Source organism: Tyto alba, unplaced genomic scaffold (assembly GCF_018691265.1).
Source record: "Tyto alba isolate M040663 unplaced genomic scaffold, T.alba_DEE_v4.0 Super-Scaffold_38, whole genome shotgun sequence".
Classification (NCBI taxonomy): Eukaryota; Metazoa; Chordata; class Aves; order Strigiformes; family Tytonidae; genus Tyto; species Tyto alba.
Window position 1 is genome coordinate 2,996,872 of NW_024881313.1, and position 26,380 is coordinate 3,023,251.

The 26,380-nt window shown below is 41.3% G+C and overlaps 2 protein-coding genes across 15 annotated transcripts in view; one reads left to right on the forward strand and one right to left on the reverse strand.

Annotated features, from left to right (window-relative positions):
* Nucleotides 1–2,476, forward strand: part of RFTN1 (raftlin, lipid raft linker 1) — a 101,332-nt gene extending 98,856 nt beyond the window's left edge. Inside the window, exon 10 of the mRNA XM_042802123.1 lies at nt 93–2,476. Within this exon, the coding sequence (XP_042658057.1) occupies nt 93–476 (384 nt within the window). The 3' untranslated portion in view covers nt 477–2,476. The remainder of the gene's footprint in view (nt 1–92) is intronic.
* Nucleotides 2,477–7,447: 4,971 nt separating this feature from the next.
* OXNAD1 (oxidoreductase NAD binding domain containing 1) lies at nt 7,448–26,377 on the reverse strand. Of its 14 annotated transcripts, none has more exons than XM_042801817.1 (12): nt 26,296–26,377; nt 25,742–25,822; nt 22,066–22,228; nt 21,746–21,809; nt 18,196–18,302; nt 15,161–15,220; nt 14,490–14,631; nt 11,240–11,276; nt 11,034–11,131; nt 9,988–10,170; nt 8,747–8,855; nt 7,448–8,066 (listed from the first exon to the last, which is right to left on the reverse strand). In XM_042801817.1, exons 3-12 carry the CDS (start codon nt 22,194–22,196, stop codon nt 7,912–7,914), a joined length of 1,086 nt encoding a protein of 361 aa, XP_042657751.1. In that variant the 5' UTR covers nt 22,197–22,228; nt 25,742–25,822; nt 26,296–26,377; the 3' UTR covers nt 7,448–7,911. The 14 variants fall into 14 exon arrangements, with proteins under 14 accessions (XP_042657751.1, XP_042657750.1, XP_042657745.1 ...); XM_042801816.1 differs by having other exon boundaries at nt 11,034–11,134; XM_042801811.1 differs by adding an exon at nt 24,776–24,831 and having other exon boundaries at nt 11,034–11,276.
* Between the last annotated feature and the right edge of the window lie 3 nt (nt 26,378–26,380).

The following is a 26,380-nucleotide window of genomic DNA, read 5'->3' on the forward strand; positions in this document are numbered from 1 at the left end:
GAATTAAAACTGAGTAATAAAACCACTTCTGCTCAGGAAAGTAAATGTCCGTGTGAGATTCTTTTTAATGTTTAGATCTCTTTATTTTGTAGTTTCACTGGAGGTTCTCCAAAGAGGACATGCACAACAGACAAATGAAGAAATCCACAAAAGCTAAACCCAGTACTGGGGAGAAGCCAGTGGCAGAGGAGAAGCGGGAATTTGAAGTCACGGAGAACACGAGAAACTTGGAAGCGCGGATGTCGGCAGGAGCCGGGCCTGGCCCGGAGCAGCGGCCGGGGGGTGCCCCAGACCTGGGCGGCGCGCTAGCGGGGAGCCCTCAGGCCGGGGCGCGGCCCGCCGGCTCCCACAGCGCCGGCGGGGAGGCGCCGGCCTGCCCGAGCCAGAGCGCGCCTGGCTGCCGCGCGGGCCGGCCGGCGGCGGGGGCCGGCGGCGGCGGCGGGGCCGGGCCGGGCCCGGGCTGCTCCTGCGAGTGAGAGCCGCCTCCCGGGAGGCCTGCGAGGTGCCCGCACCCGGCCAAGACGAAAGAACAGGTTTTGCTAACTGCCGTCGCTAACCCCGTTGCTCAGTCCAGCGTTTCTTTGGCACTGTGCTTACTTTGTTCCTCAGCACACCAAAATCTTGATGTTTCAAGTAACTGCAGGGCCTGGGCCTTTTATCCCACATAAATTACTTGCAAAATTCCATCCGCGTTACAGGGTGGGAAGGGCCCTGTGCTCTCTCCTAGAGCTACACTTTAAATTAAAAAGTAGGGACAGAAGACGTAGTCGGGTTTTTCTGCGACCGACCCTAGCAAACTAGGTCTGTATCTAGGTCCGGTCAAACGTTCCACTTGGTCAGATTTTACTCTGTAATACTTTCTCGTCTGCGCATCTTTGCTGGAGAAATTACTGTGCCATATGTTATTTTGTCATTAAGCTTGTAGTGTCATGAAAATGGTATTTGGGCTTAAACAGGCTGAAATTGGAAAGCTTAGATAATATGGCTGTTATCTGTATTTATCTCAAATAGCATACTTACTGATGATACTCTCCTCTGAATTTTATTAACTCTTGCAGATTTTTAAGCAAATCGTTGTACCTATTTTAAGCACACTGGGTAAACAAACCCCATGGTAAAATTTGTGTGAGGCAGATGATGCCAATACGAAACGCAGTTTCCCATTTGCTCACATGTATGTTCTCTTTGCCAGTCAACAGTCCATCAGTAGGTGTGGGGGCTTCAGAAGACAGAAGAACAGGAAACAAAAAGAGCAGGTAAAAATGTACTTCTTTCAGTGGCCATCTTGACAAAAATTGGAATTAGATGTTACCCCCTGACCCTTCCAGGTGATTTTACACCACTTCCTCACAGTTACGTTTTGTGAGAAAGAATTGAAGTTTGAGACAAATACCAGGGGTCAGTGACCAACAAATGTCACTAAATAACCTTACAAAATGCAAATATCTTAACAGAGGGGCTTTTTTTATACAAGCAGCCGTATTTTGGGACTGATACCTATCACAATTCTGTACCACTGCCAACGTTTTTATGATTGGAGCTACATTAAATGTTTACCAGTGAATGTACACGTGTAATACAGTCTCTGTGCCAATCTCCTCCAAGTACTTCAGTATCCTTAAAAATGTAGGAAGTAGTTATTTCTCTCTTCTTAACTGCCTTTATCCCTATTTAGAAGTGGTCAAGTAATCTGGTAGGAAGGTGGGAAATACGTTCTAAATTCCGCTGCCTTTGGTTTTTTAAAGCAAGAAGCTCTGTAAGTGATTTGCTGTTTTTTCCCTTGACTGATTGGTGCCTGATAATTTTCCTTAGACTTCAAATCAAAATGCTGTACAAAGAACTATGTTCTGTATCAGATGCACACCTAGAACAGTTCAAAAACACCCTCCGTGCCTAAAAATTACACAGTTGGGAGAACATTGCAGAGAAGGGAAAAATCATAGCACTGTGAATATTCATCTAACTGGGACAGCACCACTCAAGTTTAAACTGTTTGATTTCACACACACAAAGCACAGCGGTAACTTCTTCATTGATTAAAAGAGTTTTTTATTTTGAATTTGGTGGTTTAATCACAGGACTATAAGTAACTACAATTTCTGATGGTATTTTTCAGTTATTTAATTCTGTTTCTTGAGATTAGGCTGGCATTCCAATAGCCTCAAAAGTAAGTTGTTTCAGTTGTTCTACTTAAAACTGCACAGAACAGAGACTTTGTATTTAAGTACCTGTTTGCAGACTTGATTAGCATAAAATCCTTCTACTGATGGTTTCTGTTTCAAGGACTAGCTGTGTTATTAATCTCGTTTAAAAATTCACTATATTTAACGAACATTTTGCTAGTAGAAAGTGTTGCTGTAGAAAGAACTCTCCAAATACATTTGAATAGAAAGCATTTCTTGGACTGCAATTTGACCTTGTTTAACTGGATCCCAACTGCTTACAAAACGAAAGAGAAATAAAGGTCATGAGGAGATTTTTTATTTGTGGTACTTGCACAACTGCCGATAATTTGTCCCCAAAAGGAGGAACTTGGGGTCTCTATGCAGCGATGAGGGGAAGCTCCTTACTACTGAATTAGCAGTGGTTATTAGTGGTAGAGAACTGGCTACTTGGTTTTCCATCACCGGTGCGACAGAGCGTGGAAAGGTCTGTGAGGAAGTTGCACTTGTTCAAGCGAAAGCTTGATTTAAAACTTTGTTCCTGTAAATGCCAGAGCAGCTTAGGGGCTAGGGGAGGTTTGAAGAGAACTTCCATGTTTGTTCGGTTTAAAAAGGGCAAATGGTTTTGGTTTTATTGCCACATAATCAGTTCCAACTTCTGACTTTGAATTACTCTGAGTTAGCTGAGCTATCTGGAGCTGTGCCTGCGCTTTCATCGTGCCCCCGTCCTGAAAAGAACTGAGCGCGCTGAAATCGCCTCGCGGAGGGATGATCCAGGGTTGAGGAGGGCTGGGGGACGGCAGGCGTGGGCAACGGCAGCGAGGCTCCACAGCTGTCACGTGCATTTTTATCTCAGCTGCCTTTCCCGTTTGGAAACCCACCAGCGGCCAAGGAAGCAAAAGCCAGAGGTCACGGCCGTAGCTGAAGCCGGAATGGAGAAGAGCAAGGGCTGGGCTGGAGCCTACCGCCCGTGTCTGAAAACCTGACCCGTGTGGGGAAATAGGCCCGCAGGGGAGAGTGTACGGGGGAGAAGCTGAAAGGGGAGTTTGGCTGCAGAGGTATGGCCTGGATCTTCGGCTCCTGGCGGGAGGGCAGGCTCCATGAGTCCTCACCCAGAGAAGCCACGGTCGCTCCGAGCCGCCGGCTCCGTGGCCGGGTTTGTCACCCCCAGCAGAAGGTGGAGAGAAAAGCCGGGCTCTTTCCTTTCCCCCGGCGAGCTACCATTTTAAGCCCAACCTATTCTTTTCCCCCAAACTGGGCGGAATCTCCCAGTAAGGATGCAAACTAATCTTACCGTGCCTCTCTTGGGAGGGAAGGGGACAGCAGGGCGTGTTGCCGGCGTGCCCAGGGAAGGAGCTGGTGGGTTGTGCTACCCATGCCAGCTGGTGACGACGGAGCACGACAGCACGTGCAAGTGGCACTCGGTGTACTTCAGCGGGGTTAGACCAGCAAAAGCCCCGCGTGTCGGTGAGTCCCGGGAGCTGCATGTCTTTGAGGGGAGAGCACGCGGGCGGCTCTGCCGGGAGGAGGAGTTGGGCGTGCTGGCGGTTGGAGCAAGTGGTCACGTCGGCAGGACAGCGGTTGTTAAACGGGATGAGTTCAGAGGGGAGAAAATCCAGCCCAGACAAGCGAAGAAACGTCAAAGGCTGAATGCAGATGGCGAAGAGGAGCGGCTGAATTAAATGAAGGATGGAAAAGGGGTTTTGTATTGGAACACTGGGGCGGGGGTAGAACTAAGATGGGAAGTCCAGAATGGTGAAGCATCATAATGAAAATAGTTTATGTAGAGTTAAGGAGGGGTTAAATGCACAAATGATTTGACTGACAATTCATCGTGCATAATTTCTTCGATTATTGGATGAGCGCGGTTGGAAACAGCTCAAAGCAGCTTTAACATATGCATGGGGATGAAGCTAAGTACAAAACAATGTACCTTTTTTTTTTTTTTTCTTTCCCCCCCCCTGCAATTTGACTCTGTCAGCCTTGGTTTCTGAGGGGAGCAGAGGAAGGGCTCTGCGTTTGGGTACCCTGTCCTTCCTTTGTAGTTGCCGCGACTCTGCACACTTGCCTCAGGGAGCCAATTATAGGGCAGAAATAAAGCACGATCAGCTTTTCACGCCTGAATTCCATCCTCCCCAAACTGAAGAGCCTAAAAAGAGCAGATACTAATTTCTCGCTGATAAATGCTTCTCAAAAGTATGAGGAATGCTACCAGAACCAGCACGCCTACGAACTAGGAGTTGCGGATGCAGTTCAGGTCTCCAAGGCTGCTGGGGGAGACGTGCTGCTGGCTGTACAAGCGGCAGCTCCTTGCCCACGCGCCCCGCAGCAGCAAGGTGCCTGTGGTGCTGAACGTGCCAGGTGGCTGATCGGTACCTTCCCTCGGCCCTGAAGAGGGGAAAAAAGGCTTTTCAATTGAAGTGCTTTCCGTTATTCACTGTAAAAGCACCCTGCGAGCTAAAATGAAATGACAACTGAGTAGCCACTCTTTTTTTTCAGTTAATTAATGCAAATTCTACGGGAATATTTCATATTCATTGTACAGAGGAGCACACAGCAAACTGGTAAAATAAATGTCACGGGAAGAGGAAAAAGATTCAGTCTAAGACGACTGTAACACCAGGTAACTCACAAACCATCCGAGCTGAAATATCAATGGATAGATGGACACATACCTATCTCCTATTTTGCTGCTGCAAAAAAAATTAAATGTATGTCTACTTTTTCTCCTTAAGTTGCTCTTTAGCCGATGGCACAAATGGAACGAGAATAAACATTTTCTAAAATTACATGTTACGATTAAACAATGTGATGAGAGTATTTCTCCAACTCAGCAGCTGCTGAACAGCAGCAGTTGTTCCCTGTTCCTGACGGTGTAGGCTAATGTCACATTTTATTTATTTGTAGAGCATATGTTTGTATAGGTTAATTTTCTTGTTTTGGTGTGGTTTGTTTTTTTTCCACTATGGGGGAGTCAGATCCACTAAGGTGAAACTGATGTTTCACTACAAGACCACTAAACTCTAGAAAGATTTCCAGAAGATTCTTAAGTGTCAACAGGAAAAGGCTGTGGCTCAAGGGGACGTTAGCAACTCTGCCAGGCTTTTTGGCTCAGAAATGGCATTTATTAGCATTACATGAATTACATAATGCAGGTGTTCCGTGCCCTTTGGCAGGATAACTGCTCAAGAGAGAAGTTCCTGTTAACAGAAACTGAGGTTTCTGGTATTTGGGGGTGGGGAGGTACGAAGTTTGTTTTCTCCTCCATCTTTTGGTGCAGAGCATGTGTGTGTGTGTGTGTGTGTGTGTGTGTGTGTGTGTGTGTGTGTGTGTGTGTGTGTGTGTGTGTATTTAATACAACAACTCAAGCGGGTGAGCCCATGCAATTAGTGAGATGAATCCTTGCCCTATAGCACCCAATCTGAATATAACCGGGGATGACAGAAAGAGGTTAGAGGGGAAAGAGGAGGATTACACAAGCAAAGGGGTTTGAGATGCCTTTTGTTAAATGGATGTTTTGGTGCAGGTCTGAGGAGTGGTTTGTGAAAGAGATGGCCTTTGGGCTGAAGAAAGCCTGTGCATTAAGGGAAAAAAAGGGTAACCCAGTTTATAATCCACTTAATGATTTAAAAGTCGTAAGGAAAAACAACATTTAAAGGCTTCTTGGAATCTTTTTCTCATTACACTGGTAAAACACGCAGAAGCCTAGGGCATGGTTTTATTCAGGGCACCAATACTTCCCGAGAGCACTGTACTGCACGCTTCTGGGAAAAAAACCTCTGCGTCCGCCAAGGCTCAAGCTCCGACCTGTCAGTTGTGATCTCTGTGAACACAAAACCCCCTTGGTTTTATCTCTGTGACAAGCACGCTGTCCTGTTTACGTTCTAGAGTGACCAACCAACCATTCCTTGGAATAGGGGTACTCGGAAAGACTCTTCCTCTCCTTTGAGGGAAGAATTTGACGAGACATCCCCCGCCCCCGGCTCTGCAGGAACTGCTGAGGAGGCGAGTCATTTCAGCTGGCGTGTGTGGAAACACAGGCCGGAGCAGACAAGGCTGCAGGCACCAGAAGATGAAATAGTCCAGGCAAACCCTCCAGCTGGCAGTGCCCCCCCCAAGGCAGCACCGGGAGGTCCAGCGTTTGGAGCTGCCTCTTCCTGGTGGAAAACACAGCCCCCTTCCTTACGTTCAGTTTGGTTGGAGCTGCACCAAGTAGGGGTTTTTCTCTTTGATGCTCAGAGAAAGTGCTAGGATGATTTCAGCTGTTCAGTCAGCCTCTGCAACAACTACAGCAGTAGTCTTGTGCTGAGCTCAAAGCAAGGGCTGCAGAGTTTCCCAGTAAGGCTGCCTCACTGGTTTATTGAAGAGGAGGTGAGCATGGGTGTAGCAGTAGGTATCCCACAAGCTGAAAAACATACCAGAGAGTGATAAAAAGAGGTTAGGACTAGAGGCCAAACAGCCTACTGAACCTGAAATGATTTCTTGGGAGAGAACTACAGCTGGGCTGGAGGCCTCTTCAGCCAAGCACGGGGGAGTTACGCTCAAGAAGGGAAGGGCTTCACAGGGACGGTGGGGTGGGTGTCTCTGCAGCCTCCCTGTAAGGCTGAGGGCAAGAAGCTTGCTGCTATTTAACTATTTCTGTCTGCAACATCAAGCTCAAGGAAAAGAGCCACTAACAAAGAAAAGGCCTCACCTGTTCAACGTTTTTAATAATTCAGTAACTTAGTATATTTAATAATTTAAATGCCCCTTACTGAGGTCTTCAAATGTATAATGGGAATGTCTACCACTTAGGAACCTGAACTGTCTATACATACAATTAACAAACTCACTATGGCTTTTTGCTAGTCTCATCATTTCTGTGATGAGTTTTCCTGCGAGCCGGGGGAAGAAGCTTCACTGAGGAAGGGCCTAAGTGTCGGCCGTTCCCCTTAGAGGTACACTCATACCTTCAAAGAGCAAACTTGCCAGAGACCTCTTCCCAAGCAGAACCGGGGTGCCCTGGAGCTTTGCGAGGCCCGGTGCTGCGGCAGGGCTACAGGGATCTCTGTGCAGGCTGCTCTCCCAGCCTGACGGGGGTAACACGGTACAGCCCTGGCAGAGGCCAGCAGATCCTTAGCACTTACACTCAGTACTTCCAACTCTGGTCTCAGTAGGATTATGAAAAAATGTCTTGTACTGTCAACAGAGCCGCCTGACTTAAATAAACCACAGAAAAGTTTTGTTTTTTTTTTTTTTCCTTTCTAACAAGCAGCAGCAAGAGAACGAAGTCACAACACAGCAACTCTACTTCTATAAAAATACTAATTTATTATATAGAACTGGGGAAGGCAGTGTGTTCACTCATTAGCAAAACAATTTGGAGCTGATTCAGAAGTTGTGGCCTGAATTTATTATAAAATGACCTGGCATTGCTGCTCAACTAGCTCGCTACAGCTGCTGAATCAGGCACTGAAAGTCTTTTTAAAGCAGAGTACCAAGTATAGAAAGTGAAAACACGCTGCTACCCCCTAAGAAGTAAGCAAACCATCAAAACCACAGAAGTTAATGTCTTTAATATAAAATCACTTTTTTTCCCCCCGAAGCAGCAGCACTATTACAGTTCTATTATAGTTAAATTAAAGGAACACCATTGTGATTGAGGACATCTTCACGTATTAAGTAGAATCTTCCAAGTAATTCACAGTCCATCTCAGCTTATCAAAATACACTGGAGGCAAATAATGCAGTCTCTGTTCAGCAGGTGTCACTACCACCATTTCTCAAAGAAAACACAGTTTCTGGAAACACCAACGTTAAATAGGAGTTTGGATATAGATTCTATCATTGGAGGTGGACCGCAGATGTACCATAAAGTATCCTTAGATACGTGTTTTTCTAGATCCTTTTCAGATATTCTTCCCTCTGACAGACAAAAAAAAAAAAAAAAAAAAAAAAAGCAGGAAATGAGAACAGAAACATTAATTACGAATTCATTTCAAAAAGAATGACTGGTTAGAGGTAGTTCTAGCACTGGTTCCGTAAAAACGCCAGGCCTGTTTAAGGATAATAGGTATCAAGATTCGAGGCTTCCAAAACCATTTGTTCTTCTGGGGATTTAGCTCAGTGCTTCCAGTCGGAACGCACAGGATATTAGTCACTGACGAGAAACATGGCTTACAGACAACTAAAAATCCCACATTCAGGTGAAAAAAAAACAGGTAAGGACCTCTACCACAAATACAACAGAAATGGCCATATGATGAAGTATCTCTTACGAGCAGTCAGCTTGTCCTTCATCAGTCCCACCTTAAGCAAAGTAAATATTCTGTTTAATAGTTCCTGGAATAAAATTTGCAGTGGGGAATACCGATATGAAGTTTAGAATTAACAGAAGAGGTTTACTAGAAATGAAAACAAAAGCAGCAAAGGGAAAATTCTTCTCCAAAGAGTAGGATGTACAGTGAAATTATTTAGGCTTAACTCACATCTCATTTTGAGCCTTTAAATATAAAAATACTAAATTAGGCCTATAACTTCACCCTCTAGGATGTAATCAAACTTAGACTTTAGCTATCATCTGTGTACGTTGCCATTATATTTACCTGTAACATGTGGCTGAAGTTCTTTACAGATCTGTGAGCTCTGCTGGGTAACGTGGAACCGACATTGGATCTTTCCAGGAAGTGCCTTCATCAAACCAAGAATATTCTTCTGTAATGTTAAACACACTTGCTTACACCACAGGCCGTTAAATCAAAGCAGATGTATGCACACAGTCCCAGAACACCACTGACTGTTACTGAGCACCAAGACTCCTGCATTTCAGCGCCGAGAACTCGACGGGCCTGACTTCACAGGCCTGACCCGCACACGTACCCAGAATTTCCACACCTGAAATGTCAACACACTACCAGCTACATCGCTACGAGCACCTCATTTTTTTTTTTACAGTAGGCTGCAGTTTGCAAGATGTAGACCTAAGAACCAGTTAGGTCCTTTCCCAACTTCTTCCCCATCTATATTCTCACAATTTCCTCCTTCCACTTCCATATGGGTTTTCCATTTAAAAAAATCCCCGCAGTATTTATTTACCATTTGCTAGAAACTCGGAGTGTCATCTGCTTTATCTGGTAAGATTACTAGGCCCTTTACTCTCTCATGTTCTCCCAAGTAAAACCAACTACAGTGTAATGCTGCTATTTTTACCCGAGTAGAAACTGTAATTTTCAGTTCCCTAAGTCACAACTGTGATAGTTACCACCAAAAACACAGCAGCTTCAGTTCAAATCACAGTTAAAAAAAAAAAAAAAAAAAAAAATCTGTCAGTCAGATGCTGCAGTTAGTTCTGAAAACAAGATTTAGTTACCGTCTAGATTCTGCACCATTTGGGATTTTCACTGCTGGAACAGACACTGGAAATTCTTTCTTAAAATATCATAGAATGGTTTGGGTTGGAAGGGACCTTAATGATCACCTAATGCCAGCCCCCCCCTGCCCCGGGCAGGGCCCCCTTCCCCCAGCCCAGGGGGCTCCCAGCCCCGTCCAACCTGGCCTGGGACCCTCCCAGGGAGGGGGCACCCACAGCTGCTCTGGGCACCCTGGGCCATATATACATAAGGGAAAAAACCCGTCCCCAGTGTCCAAGCCACAACAAGGAAATAAGGGTCACATTCAGTCCTCCTGAAATCAGGAAAACCCAGCTAACCAGCATCTTGAAGTGTGCTGTCTTTTGTAATTCTAACACTGTATGCTTCTACCATTTTAAATAGTGAGATTTTTCAAAAGCAGTGCATTGAGCCGATTTCCTCAGTCCTCTGCACAGAAGTAAAGACTTTTCACATACCTGTTCTGGATTTGAGGGGCGCATGAATAATGACGGGAAGGATTTATGTGAAGCCCTGTGACATATCATTGTGTTCTCCCCCAGAAGCTCTAATGCAAAAGCTCTGCTGTCATAACACTGCTGAAGTGAAACGCGGGAAGTGCTACCTCCTGCTCTGCAAAAATGGTGTGTGCTTAAAGCAGGCTGGGAGATAAGCAGTTGGCAAAATGGAAAAGCAGATAGGTTCCAGTTTATTATTCTGCTTCTAATAAGTATAAGAACTTCTCAAAGAAAACAGACATCTTTGTATCTAGAAATATGGTAGAAGTACGGAAGAAAAACTAGTGATGGATCCTATACACAATTTCTGGAATCGTGACAGATTTTTCACCTTTATCTTATAATCAGAAGCTTTCAATACTTCAAAGAAACCAAATCGTTAGGGTTGCTTCTTCGCAGCAGCTGTGCTAATTTGACCCTAAAATGTTGTCAGTGACCCTTAATGGCTGAGTGTGACAACTGATCTTTAACTGTTAAGTAAATGCAGATGAAGTACTCTACAAGCGGTTAGAAATCCTCCATCCATACACTAGTACCCAATAATAACTAACGCATCGTCAGTAAAGCTCCCCTACTATTGTAGAAAGTATTTCCTTTGGATAGAATTGCTCTTGCTAGTCTTTAAATTCAGTGCCACCTATACTGAGACCACATGGTTACAGTATTATAGCATTAGGCATACTATCAGTGTGTATATACGCATATAATAGTATATATAATATTTAGGATACTTCAATGCTTTTAGTATCAAGATTGTAGTAAAATGTAGACCTTTAGGACTGACTGACTTAGCGAGGTCAGTGAGAGCAGGTGTGTTCAGTAACAGCCTTAATTTGTACGCTGGCTTAAGTAATTAACAAAGGACGCATGGGATTTGAGGCAGGAAATGACTTTTGCCTCTGTAGTGTCTTACACAGAGGGGGTCTCTAGAATTTGGCAACAGAATGGTACACACACTAATAGCTGAAGAGCTGAGATCTGTTTTGTTAAAAAGCCTTTTTATTTACCTTAAATAAGAGTTCGCTTGTAGTTTTTGCACTGTAGTACAGCTTTGCTGTTCCCATTTTGTATCCATTTGCTTTACCCTCTTGGTATCCATGAAGATCTGCTATATGCAGCAGTATAGAAAACAATGGGTTAATTCCAACACCCCCTGCTATCAGCACTAGCTTTACAGGGGAGTCACCGGGCTGAGGATCAAAGAAGAAATCACCTCCCACTCGAAGAGCCACTTCTGAGTCAAGAGCACACTAGGATGGAAAACAAGATATTTCATTTCAGAACTAAAAGCAAAAGTTGAAATACTGTGCTCCTTGCAACACAGTCACAAGACTTGCTGGGCTGTGATTTTTTATTTTTATTGACCAGTGAGGGAAAACCAAAGTACTTTAAAATAAACACACAGCTTCCAGCTATCTGAAGCAATCTGTTTCAGTGTCTCTAGGGATCTAGTTCTACTGTCAGAAATTTCAGTCCTCTGATAAGGCAGGATGGTGGCTCCCCCCTTCCCACCCCCAGAAGATCTGAAAGATGAATGATTCATGCAAGAGTTTTTCCACAGCTGTGTGTGGCTGTGAAAACCCAAGGTTAACATGTGAGATCACACTTTTACCCAAACCCAGTCTCATGTCAAAAAAGGCCTGGCTATGAGGTCACAGAAGGAAATCAGAATGAGCTGCATAGACGTAGAAGGTTTTTCCATCCCCATTCCTAAAAAATAGAAAACACCCAGAAGTGAAGCAAGTATCCACAAAAATACTTCTTGCAGAACCACTTCTGCATTTGCAACTTCAGAGTTGCAGAAGAAGAAAAATCAGGGGAAGATTTTCTCTCTTCCTCTCCACTGGTACATAAGAAATTATTTCTTGGAGAAATTTGTCAAAGCATGGGGGTTTGATACATGGAAAACTAAAGCTACAACAAAACTGACATCTGGGTCAGCATCTTCTTGGCAAACCAGCACTGTGCCCCAGTATGAAAGGTAAAATGGCAGTACAGAGAAGTCAGGTGAGTTCTGCCACATCACTGCAAGCTAACAAAACAAATAGGAGCAGAAAACAGAACTGATTTCAGGCCATATATAGGGTTTTTAAAAAAAAAAAAGAGGATAAGGAAACCAAGGAAGGTGAGAAAGGAAGAGAGGGAAAAAAGTAAAGGAAGAGAGGAAAAAAAGCCACAAGAACTTCTGGAAGATTAGCAGTTACTTACAGAATAAAAATACTTCCTCCAAAAAAATCCTTTTGATATCAGGAAACATTAATTGAAACAAAGGGATTTCCATTCATGACAACTGTATAGAAAGCAAAGGTCTAAACTTGTCACAATTCTACCAGGAGGAAGGAGGAGGCCCTTGGACACAGGTACTGCACAGAACACAGAGTTGGTTGCCTGCCTTAATTATTGTACAGAGTATTATCTCTCAACTAGAGTGTAAGACAGTCAGCATTCATCATCTGAAACTAAGTTCTCTCTCCCTTTTCAACGTACACTGCCAGGCTTTCCCACCATGTTTTACTCTGGTTTAGAGAGGCATGAACCCAGAAGCGTTCCAGATTCATGTGGCAGCAGGAGGACATAAAATATGGTACCCTTTGGGGAAATAAGCATTTTTAGGGAGAAACAATCTCATTAGCATCTAAATCTGTCTCCTTAACCAGCTACAGCTCATCAGGATTGGACACAGGACACAGAAAAAAACTCTCTTAACCAGCAGTCTCCCACATATTTCAGTGCTTTAGCCATGGCAATGACAACAGTGAGTCAGTACTCAAGACAATACAATTCTGGAGTAACATGGTGAAAGTGTTGTCCTTCAGCCTACTTTGTAAATACAGCACTGAAACAGCTTAGGCTGAGAAGTGAAGCAATTGATACATTACGTGTACATTTTCCTAAAGCTGTAAAGTACACTGTGCTAAAATTTATGATTTTCTACACACTAATATTAAAAATACCTCTAAAAAAAAAAACAGATACAGTGAGTAAATGAGTACTAACTATTCCCATAACATCTTTTATTTCTAAAGGAAGTTGTTAGGGTAATTTTGAAACAATTAAGCACCAGACTTTTTTCACCATATATACAATCTTTTCAAATTCTAGGTTGCTATTTTTTTCTTCTTTCCTAAGGAAAAGGGTGCACTTTTGTTTAGCTACAGCAGTCCACCTGTACCCAGAGGTTTCTCCACAGCATCAGGTTTGACCGAGCTTACCTGCTAACTAAAGATCTTCCTATAAATTCAACCAGAAAACTCAGCAACAGCAAATTGATCTACCTCAAAAATCCTAAAAGTCTCTGGAGCCTGGGAATTATGAAGTTAGGCCTTCATATGCTCTAAAAAAGCAATACCAAAAACCAGATGATCCTCTTCAGCATTACGGGCTCTGCCGGCACACGCACTACAAATTCTGCACATCTCAAAAGGGTTATTTTGTTTATGTTCCAGTGGAGATAACTTGACACGACACCAGTTAAAATACTGTGGATGGTAACATTCTAACTACTAGATTAGCACCACTTTGCATATTCTCAGTTCTAGTAAATTTGCATCAATCTTTAACTGTTGGCCACTGAACAAAGCTGCAGCATTTGTAAACCTAGAAGAATCTGTCAGTTTAAACTTTGCAGCCACATTTAAGAAATACAAATGCCAGGCAAGGAACAGTAAATAGGACAGATCACAGGGGGTTGTGAAAAGAACAAAAGTTGACAGGAAAGACCATCTATGAAATATGATCAGCAGCAGGACTAAAACTCTTCTGACTGACTAAATGGAGTAAACAGATGAACAAAACGCTGCAAGGGACCAAGGTGTCAGACTTTACTTTTAATATAGCAAAAAAAAAAAAAAAAAAAAAAAAAAAAAATCAAGCCTTGGGTTATGTCAATGTTACAAAAATATTGGATATTTAAAAGACTGCTACAGGAATTCTGAAGTATTCTGTTGTTTTATCATTTCAGAAAAAACTGATCTAAACATCTCCCCTTTTCTTCCCCTTAATAAACTATATCTATATTTATTTGACAATGATTCTCAGTTTATATCTGCAGAAATGGCCAGGGATTATAGCAAGTTATCAGATGTAACTTTATAAATTGTAACACAGCCTGTTCTCACAGACACAAGGTAGAACAGAGGTTTTTAAACATTTTTCAGTTCATGAATTCCAAAGGAGTAAGAACCCTTATATGCACTATCTACAACATCACTGCAAGTCCACCAAGCACAAGCAGAGTCAAAAAAGCACAATAACCATATTGCCACATAAGCATCCAATTTCAGTCCCTTACTGAACAAAAGGTTTTAGGATGTACATTGTATTAAAAACAGTTGGAAGAAGTCAACAGGAGTTATGCACTCAAGAGCAAGAAGTGGTCTGAAATCACCTACAACACCTCCTTCACCTCCCAAAAAGGGGGGTGCGGGGGGGAAGCACCAAATCTCACAGTTAATCTCATTTACCTCAGTGTGAACCCAGTGAGCAGGAGGATGAACAGTGTACTTCACTGCCAGCTCTAATATTCCTTCTCGTTCCAACAGGCCAGGGCTTGAACATATTGAGAATCCCCCAACTACAGATACTCCAGGAATAAAGAAATCAACCCTAAAAATAGACCAGAAACAAAAGGTTTTAAAAAAAGCCAACAAACCCAAACATGGAAAGCAATAACCAAAACAAAATGGCTGCCTTTGTTTCAGTTATCCTTCCTTTACAAAGACATCTTCATTTCCATAGCATAACTTTTCCAAAAAAGGACTTAATATTAATTAACACCATTTCCTTAGAATTATTTTCATCTAGAAACATGTCATCACCTTTGGTAAACTAGCTAGTTTTTAAACAGTTCTGCTTTTAGCACTGGATGCCACATCTTACAACAGACTAGAATTCTAAGTGTCTAATAAACTGTGTATTAAAACAAAAACACAATATGGTCTGATAGAGTGGCTTAAATCCCATCCTTTTTGGTCCCTTTGATGGGTTCTTCAATTTTCAAACATAAGAAGATTGGAAAACTAATTTTTAGATTAAACGCTTTATTTCCTTGGGAAGATGAAATACCTGAAGTAAAACCATAGTCTGTAAAAAATGTCTCATGAAAAACGAGTTACTAGCAGCAGAATTGCTTTACCTATTGAGCTGCAGTGCCCTCCGGTGGCAGATATCTCTTCCTAGTTGATAGGAAGCTGACCTGGAATGTATTACTACGTTGGGTTTTTTTAAAGCAAGCCATGCATGGGTTTCTACAGATGAGAAGGTAACACATGGCTAAGCTTTTGCAACACCAGCAATTAGAGAGTATGGAAGGCAAACCATTACTACACATGAGCTATAATTCATTTTCATAAAGGCAAGGCTTTGATTTTCCAAGTAACATCAGAAAAAAAGTTAGAGGTTGGTGTCTGATTTAACATTTAAACTCTTCTGTGTTGCATAAATCTTTAAATACTTCAATTTTTCTACAGCATGTAACAAAATGCCTGGATTTCAAAAGAAAAGTATTGTTTTAAGCTAGTTGTGTTGCTGCACTGAGGAAACCACCACACTTGTAAGCAAAGGCAAGTACTAGAGAACCATTATTCAATTCAAGCCTGAGTTAGGCTGGCTCAATATTAGTTAAATGAGAAGGTCACAAGAAATAGAGTCGCTTCCACTGCACATCTTCTTTAAACAGCAAGGCTGTATTCACGGAGATCACAGAGTCTTGAGGGAGGAAGAAGCACTTTGAAGAGTTCACTACCTTTTAAAGAAAAAATTCTTGTCTGCTTACTCCCCACAGTGTTTTTTGAAGAAAAATACCCTCTCTTTCTCTCAAAGGATGCACAGAGTATGCTATATACAATACTACAGCAATAGCATTTTTAACTTTATGCTAATAAACTTGACTGTATCTGACTGCAAACGAAAGGTCAACAATCAAAGAAAGTTGAGAAGGCTTTTTTCACTGTCCTCAGCTTCTGCAGCCTCACTGCACTGACCATGGGGCTCAGCTTCCCTGGCAGTAAGGCTCTCAGAGAGTAGAAAGAACAACTCTCGTATTGCAGCCTTTATTGTATCAAAGAACACCTCAAGATGCTACTAAAGCTCTTTACCACCCTCTGGTGGAATGTAATCTTACTACTTACATTAACCAAAAAAAAAAAAAAAAAAAGAGAGAAGTTACATTTATGCTGTAAAGTAACAATTTACGTTCAAGTCAAAACGTTCTGCCTGACATAGAGAAACATTACTTCTGTCTGGTGGGGAAACATACGTATAAAACTAAACATCACTACAAAACCTAAATCAAATGTAGTTTTTACACTTCTAAAGTGCTAATGTAGGCATACATTTCCTTTTAAATTAGTCCTTATTTCCCAGTTACATAATTCTGAGAGATTGAGAGATTTCAGGGCATAGTATACTATATTATTGTGGACTAGTGTGTATTTCTGATAGATTGTCTCATCTTACTATGTGTAGGAAGGAAAAGAGGAGTCCTGAAGAAATGATATCTGTGACAGCTTAAGCAAAAAGGAGTTGTAGGAAAAAAAAAAAAAAACAAAAAACAAAACAAAACAGTATGTAAACCCACAAAAAGGAGAGATGCAAAAAGGTGTAATAAAGATCTTACGGTGGTTTTTCATTTCCCTCCTTTTCAAAGCTACCTAAGCCAAATCTTTACGAGAACAACAACAATTAACAATTGCTGGAAGAAGAGATAAGAAACATTAAAACCATAAAGCTGCTCCTTCAAAGTATTTATAACATGCATATACCTTAATGCATGTTTTAATACATCAAAACAAGCAACAGCAACAAGTCTCTTCATTATTACTTGCAGTCAGATAAAGACCAATACCTGCCAGCATGCTTGCAAAACAAAGTCACTTTTGCTTCTGAAAAACTTGATAATTAGAACACTTTCAAAAAATACATATATATTAGTGACAATCTTTGGATGTAACATCTTACTATAGCAAATTCTAACAAGTTACCCTCTTCTACTCAGGAAATTGTGGCCTGGTGTTTTGTACTGCTCATCAAAAAATGCAACCACAGTTTATAGCTACAAGTATAGAAAAGTTGTTGTATACCTTACAATAGCATTAGAATATTTTCAAGGAAGAAGAAAATGAAAAAGAGTAATTATAATTAAAGCTTTCAGTTTTCAGCATGATAATTTCTAAAACATTTTTGGAGGGTAAATGCACTTTCCAAGTACTGGCAAGCAAGAATTTAATATGAGTCACTGCACATGTGCAAAAACTGCAGCAAATTACTCCACAAACAAATTATTGCAATCAACATCTTGTGTTCTGGTTCTAAATTTAAGAGCCAGCATATTAACACTACATGAGTAACATATGCTGTTAATACCCTAGCAGCTATACTTTGATTCCAGCAAAACCACTTTTAGATGGCCTAAGTCAATAAAAAGTTTAAGAACATTTAAATGTCCAATGCCAAAAGCAACTACCCATAGTTTTAAATTAATTTCTAAGAGAAGGAAAAAAAAGGTGATTGAGTGGGAGTATTTTTAACAAGGAAGAAAGACAAACATGAAAATCCACTGTATTTCCCTGGGAAAAAAAAAAAAAAGTTGTAAGATTGCTTAAAGAAACAGCTAATTATTTCAAAGGCTTAATAATTCAAGTATTTTTATTTTCAAGTTTGCCTATCTATATTTATATATTAATCTGACCTAGCAGGCTTAATTTGCAGAGTGGAAACTTCTAGGGGAAGAAATAAAAGTTAACAGGCAATTCTGATTTAATTATAAACCAACACTAAGTAACTTGCAAATCAGCAGTCTCGGCTCTGCTGTAAAAATAACTAGTAAATAAAGACAGTACAGACAGCTAGCAGAATAAACTGCAGTGTACTTCAAAGTACTCCTGAAGAAATAATGTAATATACCTAAACCAGAGGAAAATACTGAAACAACCAAACTGAATATTTAAAGAATATCCCTTTTGCCCTGTTAAAATTAATAGTAGCATATTTAACAATGGCTATTGTAAAATTATGCCAGTTATCAGCTATCTGACAGACCACCCAATAATAAAACATCGTATTATGTAAATTAATGATTTTTTCCAAGGCTCCCGTGTCAGAGGCTTTTTAATGTTTTGTTAGAGTGGACTTCTGCTACTAATTTTCCCCTCAAATATCAGAAGATCTTACCACTGTCCTGCTTTAAAAGTAAAATCTTTATTTGCGATAGCCAAACGAAGTCTTTTGACTGTCTCCGATTCATTGGTGATTCCACACACTTTTGCTTGTGAGATTACCTAACAAAAGGAAAATATGCCATTGTGTTACACAGATACCATTTGCAGCAAAAGTACTCACGAATCTCTCACTTTCCATGTTATCTGTGGCATTTCGTTACCGAAGCAGCAGTATTTTTTCACTGGGGCAGAGAAACAAAAATGGATTCACTTAGTCACTGAACAGAGAAATGGTTTTCTACTTACAACGTCTGTCACTTTTGACAGGTTTATTCTACGATTATACACAAACTTCTGTACAAATTGAAGAGAACATAACCATAAAGAGAAGCAATTGCTAGTTACCACTGTTCAGATTCTTTTGACATCTATACAAGGTAAACACTCCTGTATCTTCCAGCAAGAAAGCAGAAAGATCTCTGATATAAAGACTGACAAAGGAAGCCTATAAAAGATCAGCTGCTACTGAAGACCCAGGGAGAATCTGGGACCTGTATCTGGTTTTATTTAAGTAATTGAATGCAATATTGAAAGATTATGCATTAATGCATAATGCATTCATGAAAGAAAACCAACAAGCCTTGTGTTGCTGCTTTTAGACACATAATCCCTTTGACCACATACGTGATCTATGAACATGGGGAAACTGCGACGCAAGCATTCACTGCTAGTTAACAGAACAGTTTTTGTTTGGCAACCAGATGGGAGGGGATGTAAGAGCCAGTTGATATTGCTTTTAAAGAGATTTAAAAAAAAAAAAATGCTTTCTAAATGAAAAGCAGATTTTGCAACAGGACAATTGGGAAGGAGAAGCTCCCCACTTAAACTCTGATGCCCATCAGTACAACATGGATTTTCATCCCCTCTATGCCCTTTCCTCTTCAGGTATTTTTGAGTTATAATTATTAACCTTCTTCCTCTACAAAGAAAGTAATGCCCTAAGTGTTTCCTACACAAGACGATACACAGATTTTACTCTCTTCAAAAATGCTGATGTCATTTACTGCATTAGGAAATACTAATAATACCACCACAATTCTACCGTTTCTCATTTGTATAAGATCAAACAGATTAAAAAAAAAAAAAAAAAAAAAAGTAAACTTTAGGTAACTATGCTCTAATTTAAAACACATGGCAGGAAATTAATTTATTCATACAGCAACATCTGAACACGTCCGCTGTCCCATTAAACAGCAGGACATTCGCTAATTTAAAATAAAGTAGCATACATTTCTTTTCCACTTTAGCAGACAGCATTAAATGGGGAATGCAATCACTCTAAGTTAGCAAGAGAAATGTCAGACACGTGACTTAAACGGTGGTTCTGCTGAAGGAACCGTAAGTGCAGGAAGTGGACATTAGGTTTGGATCTTTATTCCCTTCTTTACTCTTCAGTATACTCCTTAATTTGTTCTTTGGCTGACACACCTGACAGAGGACTGGAAAGCTAATTCTTCATCAGTATAAAGTTATTACAAAAACTGAATTTGAGTCAGGGTGATCAAAGACATTCACCCAGTCGTTCGGACCATCACAAGAGTCTGCGACTGCCCCAGAGCAAGGCTGCAGTGAGAGGGAGGAAGACACAGGACTCCAGACTTTGCCTTGTATTTCAAGAAAGCGTTAGGCACTTTTTCTTGAGCTGGCCCTTTCCATTACCACTCTTCAACAGGCGACACTGTGTAGCATGCACACTAATGCAACACAGACCTATGATTCTTTCATCTTTCCACAGGACTGAAATGGCCAAATAAGGCAATACAGGCTGGGGGAAGCCAACTGCTGATTATCTGGAATTTAAAACCAAGCAGAGGATTTAAAATAAACTGATTTTAAAGTGGTCAGAAATGAAGAAACAAAGAATAAATCAAGCATTAAAAAAAGAAACAGCATAGTCCTCTGATACGCAGAGAATTTGCACTAGCAAGAACTGAGCCCTGCTCTTCCACCTATCCCATACAGCTTCCTCAGGCCTTACACACTTCCCTGTACAACCTCAGAGCTCCCAACACTTCCTAAGGATCCACTTTTCATGTATTTTCCAGCTACCCAGTGTTTATGTTGAGAGGAAAAAATAAGAAAGCCAAGCAGTCAGAAAAATCCAAGATTAAAAAACCATGGTTGCAAAACTCAGAAGTGCAATCATTTTTCCGTGTCAGAAGCAAACAAGAAAGTGCATCTGTCTGTACCTGTCTCTACACTCATTTTCTCCATGTACTGAGTTAATTTGGCACAAATTGGATGCACCTGAGCAGCTGTATGTCCACAAACAATGTTAACCTGTGCCCAATTAAGAGCTGACATTAGGTGTGAGTAGCTGAGGCACGGTTCTGGAACACGCGGCTCCCAAAGCTGGCTCACACCCCGACAGCTCTGGCAACAGAACGAGGCTGCATTTCTCTCATCCCCCTACAGCCTATGTCACAAGTGCTGAGTCTTCAGTTTTGGGGGTTACCTACATATCCTCTCCACCCAGCTTCCTTTTGAGAAGAATTCACTTCACTCGACTCGACTTAATCTCAATTTAGGGAAAAACCCAGCAGAGGAGGACTTAATTACGTACATATAGGCACAATAGCATCTGTATGGAGTATTTGAGAACAGTTTGTTTTGCCGTGTGACACATGCAAAACTGTCCTGTCGTGAATGGCCACTCAAGACTGAGAGAAGCTAACTAAACAATGGAGGAAAACTGGGCACACTTTCCCAACTCCTGGGAATTAAAGACGGGATTTTTTCAGTCAAACAAGTACTGTACTTCTCCTGAAAAGTCTAAGAAAACTGCAGAATTGTTTCACCCGTGAAACATTTTTGAGAACTGAAGTAATATTCTCCCAGTAGTTAAAAATGTCGAAACACCTACTTTAGCTAATTACAGAAAGGAAATAAATATATGAAATCCAAAAGTACATTCATCTCTGAACATTATGTAAAAGAATGCTTACTGCACAAAACTGAGATCCAGAATAAGCATTTCTGGATTTTGATGGAGAACAATGCTCTACCTTCCCTGTACTTGTGAATTAAAATAGATGCAAACTAAGATGCTTTTTACAACTGTCTATTATCTTTCTCTTCAAAATGTCTACACTTTTTATCTTACCTCCCATGTTATAATGGACATCTTCCACATTTTTTAATCTCAAATTTGAATGAGAACTGTAGAAATCCATAAAAATCTGAGAAGCCTACGTAGAGATGATGTGTATTGGTATGCTTTCATTACTTACCATAACCCATGCTTGACCAGAATTCTATTAAATTTCTTGTCCAACATAAAGTAAACAGCATCAGATGTCAACAATTTTTATAATGCATTACATTTTACCCATTGACCACAAAATACACTTATTTTACAACAATATCAAATATGAAAAATAGAGAGAAAATGAAGTAAAACAGACTCCAGTAGAAGACAAAATGAAGCCTAAGAATCAAATACAACTATCCAGTTCCTTCACACCAAAAAAAATTACTCACATCCTAAAGAACAGAACACTAACCTCCTGGCGAAAATTATTTGCTGTCCTCTCTAGATGATCCATTTTCCTTTTTGATTTTATTGTGCTGCAACAAAAAGCAAACATAACTGTCATTTTGACAGCTCTGCCACTGTCCCTTACTGATATGAATTTCTATTAACATAACAATTTAGCAGTGTAATCCAGACTACAGATGACAGAAGTCTAAGTAAGAATTAAACATAAATATATAATTGGGAATTAAGTAAGTATTTATAGGCATGTAATAATTTGTCAGCTTCATTTTGACAGTGTTACCATGACATTCTCTTAAAAAAAAAGTTTGTATGTGGATAACCTACCCGTTCACTGTGCAGTAATAAAAAGCAGAGTGCCTCAATACCACCAATTCAGAACGAGTGAGAAAAATTCTGCTAGCACCTCTCAGTAATTGAGGAACAGTGAAGCCCACATAAATAGCAGCATGAGCCATGACGACTGGGCCGTCTTCAGAATCACCAGCTCCTGAAAAATCCATATAAATATTTGTTAAATGAAATACTCACTGTTTGACGTGGCTTGTTTTCACCCTTTATTTACATGAAATCAGAAAGGCCAAAGCTCAGCTGGAGCTAAAACTAGCAATATACATATAGGGTAACAAGAAGAAATTTTAAAAAGTATGAAAGCTTCATAAAGAAGTGAAAATGTGCATCCACTGATTGAAGGGAAAGACAGCCTTGTCACAGATGATAAGGAAAAGGCTGAAGTACTCGACACCTTTTTGGCTCAGTCTTCGCAGGCAAAGCCTGCACCCAGACCTCTGCTTGTACCAATAGTGTCTGGGAAGGAGAGGGATAAGTAGGAACAGGACCAGCAACTGCTTAGAGAAGCTGGATGTATCCAAATGCAGAGAGGCAGATGGGTTACACTCAAGGTTGCTAAGAGACACAGCTGACGTGCTTGTGAGGCGACTGTCTATGACCCATGGAAAGGTTATCAGAGAAAGTCTCCACTTGACTGGAAAAGAGACTGCAATGTCTACCCGGTCCAGTCAGCACCACCTCAGCCTCTGGAAGCACGCTCAGAGCTTGTCCCCTTAGCTGTGGGAAAGCTACGAAAGTAATCAGGGAGATTCAACACAGATTTACCAAGGGCAAATTATGTTTGATAAATGTGAACACCGACTGTGATGAAAAGTCTGGTCATGCAGCTAAGGGGACAGCAGTGGACACAACACAACTTGACTGTCGTGTGGCTTTTGACACCATACCCTACAGTGTACCCATTAGGCAGAAGAGGCCAGATGGATTGTTGGAGTGGTTGAAAACTGGCTGGGCAGACAGAATTGAAGACTTGATGGCTTCAAGTTGCTTCAGCTGCTGGCTAGTAACAGTGAGAGTACCCACCCTGGGGTTGATATTGGGGCTGATTTGGTTCAATAAATGTATCGGTAATTTGGATGATGAGACAGAATGTACCATCAGCAAACTAAATTAGAGGGATGGTTGACATGCTGAATGGTACAGCTTCACTTCAAAGGGTCACTGAGAAACTGCAGAACTGGAAAACAGAAACCTCATAAACTTAAAGAAGTACAAAGGTCTACACCTGGGACTGGCTTAATCCAGCACTAGCAAGTGTCCTGCTCCCAGCAGGAGCTTTGACTAGATGACCCTCAGAAGTCCCTTCCAGCCAACATAGCTGTGATTCCATATGCTCAAACAATATCTGTTTGAAAGAAGATCAAACACCGAATATGCACTCCCTTTCTATCGGTAAAGAAAGGGTTCTGGCTGGAAAATTTTATAAACATTAAATAAAACTGTTTGTTTACAGGTTTATTTAAAAACATGTAAATCCCTCATACTTCCATGTATCCTACATAATACATCTCTAACCAGTTAAGTAGCCGACACTTACGTGCACTACAGTGGAAACACAGTGTGAAGTTTCAAAACTGCATACTCAAATGGAGCTATGACAGAAAAAGATAAACTGACAGGTACAATATTCAAAGTAAGTCAGAAATACCCATGATTTATAAAGCGTAGGAACAGGTTTACAGTGAGCCAAGAAATATCTCTCATTGCTTGTAAATTGGCCTTTGCTTTTCCTAAAAGGAATTAGCATAATTCTCTATCCCATTATCATCACCTATAAAATTATATTATTTCTACAATGCAGTCCATTGCTTCTTTAAAGCATTCTTAATCTTTTACTTCCATTTAAATATATTTTCTTACATTCTTTTAAAGCATGTAATTTATTTTCAAAATGTTTTTGTTTTCCATTTTGAATCCTTTGAAATGGCAATGATCCAGCTTGTTTAACTAATCAGGCCTATACTCTCTAGGCTTTCACTAACAGCTGCATTGGCTGGTCACTTAGTAATTTGTCCTGTTTGTAATCTTGTGCGAATGGGAGGCAGAGCTTTCGTAAATTAAGCTGCTCAGAAATGGAATACATTTACTGTAACTACTCAAAATGTGTACTTTCAAGCATAAGAAATACTTCCTGCAGCTCTTAACTGTCCATATTTTTTAACAGCTTTTTAGCATTTAATTCCACAGCAGCTTGCAGCTCTTCAAAGCGGAATTATTTAAAATTCTTCTACCACCAGTGAGCAAAATTACTTGAACTTTTCTTTGCCACATCATATACAGAGTACTCTAAACAAAATACTTTGGCACTTTCTACATGCAAATGTGTATAAGCCATTGATAACAAAAGTATTAACGATCTTCAAATATTTTAGCAAGACAAAGTACACACCTAATGAAGAAGTTGCATTCCTCTACCTCAGCATGTTCAGTCTGTAAACCCAGAGTGCTCAAAAATCATTGAGTTACTCAAATTCATCAGATCATTTTATGATCTGGAGTCTTTTAGATAGCATATCTTTGTTATACCCATATACATCTTTTTTTAGGCTTCTTGCTTTTTGATTCATGTTTTCAAGCTTTTCACTCTACCACATTAACTAACTCAAAGTAAAAATGAAGAATGTTTGAAAGTGGACATTCTTATGTAAGCTGTTTATGCCAATAGCTGCACCTTTAATTAACTCACCACAACATCAAGATGAATCACATAAAGCCCAACGATTTTTCTTCAGAGGCCAAGGACTGAGAGTAAAGATTTAATTATTCTTTTTTTGTATTTTTTTTTTTTTAAATCACCTCACAGCCTTCAAAACCCTTTCTGCAATTGCTACAAAACACAGCGACATCTGCTGGTAAAATAAGTGGCCTAACTTTAAAATCCAGCAGAAAGATTCTAGACTGTTTATTTCATGTATTTGGTTCAATTCTGCTGCTATGGTTAGCCGGCCTCATTCTCATTCTCACTGCTACCACTTTAGGAAGCAAATATGTTCACTTCTAAGCATGAAAATGTAAAAAAACCCCAACCAACAGTTCAATATCAATACATAATACTGAAAACAAAATAACCATCAGCCTTATTTTATTGTAGTGGCTATAACTTTGAGGTCAGAGCTGAAAGATCCTATTGATACAGACTATTTTAAGACTGAGTACTCTAAATTAAAAAAAAAAAAACCCTCTTGAACAGTAGTTCAAGATACTTGTTCCATCTACACTATTATCAATCACTTTCCAATCCTGAAAGCCACAATAAAAATCAGTTGTAATTTTTACTCTGTAAGTAATAAATTCCAAAAGCTCTTTTAATGAGTCCTGGTTCTCCTCCACCATATACAAATCTGAGTCATGCCTTCACAAAATGTGAACAGCCTCTCCCCCACCTGTCCTCTCTGCGACTCCCTTGGCTCACCCAGCTCTTTGGCAATTCCCTGCCCACCAAGAAGCGCAGTGCTTCAGCCTCCCAAGCTCCCGACTGGTGGGACGATCTCCCTTTCTTTCTTATTCTCTTCTTACACAAGCCCTTACAAGAAAGAGCCACTCCAAATACTCCCTTTCTTCCACTGCTCCACAGAGAGAAACGAGGGCTCCTTTTGGAAATGACTTGTTCCCCTCCTCACTTAAAATCAAGCAATTCATTTGTTCTCCTTACCCTCTGACCCACTGGCCCTGGGTTAATACCACTTGAGAGCTACAACTGCATGTCTTCTCTTCCTCAATCCTACACCAGCGTCTGAAGGGAGAGAGTTACTTTTAGTTAACCTGTACCACACCGAAGATCGAGTTACTACCGAAGCTAATGCAAGAGGGTGTTAGGGGGGAAGCAAGGATACTTAAGCAAGCAGGATAGGAAGTTTTTTACCAAAAGCATGCATACAGAGAGGCAACATACGCCTTTCTAGACAAACCGCCCCTCCTGCAAACGTCGCGACTGAAAAAGTTTACCCCTGGACACGGGGCGCGTGGGAAGCCCGCGGGTTGCGGAAGCGGGGCAGCAGCGGGGGGGGGGGGGGGGGGGCCGGCCCGGCAGGACGGGAAGGGCACGGGGGCGGCACTGCCCGCCGCCCCCTCAGCCGCCTACCCGGCGGGACGGCGGGGAGCGAAGGGCGCCGGGCCGCCACACCGGGGGGGGGGGGGGCGGGGGGAGGCTGGGGGGTGCGCACCCCCTCATTCGCGCGCCCCACTCCCGCCCGCAGCAACCCCTACCCGCCGCCGCATCACGTGACGAGGAGCCGCGCTACCGCCCCCACCGCCGTCCCGTCACGCGGCGGGATGCGCGCGCGTGCGCCTC

Bases quoted from the DNA above. Each gene is read 5' to 3' on its own strand.
- OXNAD1 (XM_042801809.1), bottom strand. From the start codon at position 22,196: ATGGCTCATGCTGCTATTTATGTGGGCTTCACTGTTCCTCAATTACTG. The intron at 21,810-22,065 runs GTAGGTTATCCA...TTTTTGTTGCAG, and splicing joins TATTACTGCACAGTGAACGG to CACAATAAAATCAAAAAGGA. The intron at 11,277-14,489 runs GTAAATGAGATT...TTTCCATCCTAG, and splicing joins CTCACTGGGTTCACACTGAG to TGTGCTCTTGACTCAGAAGT.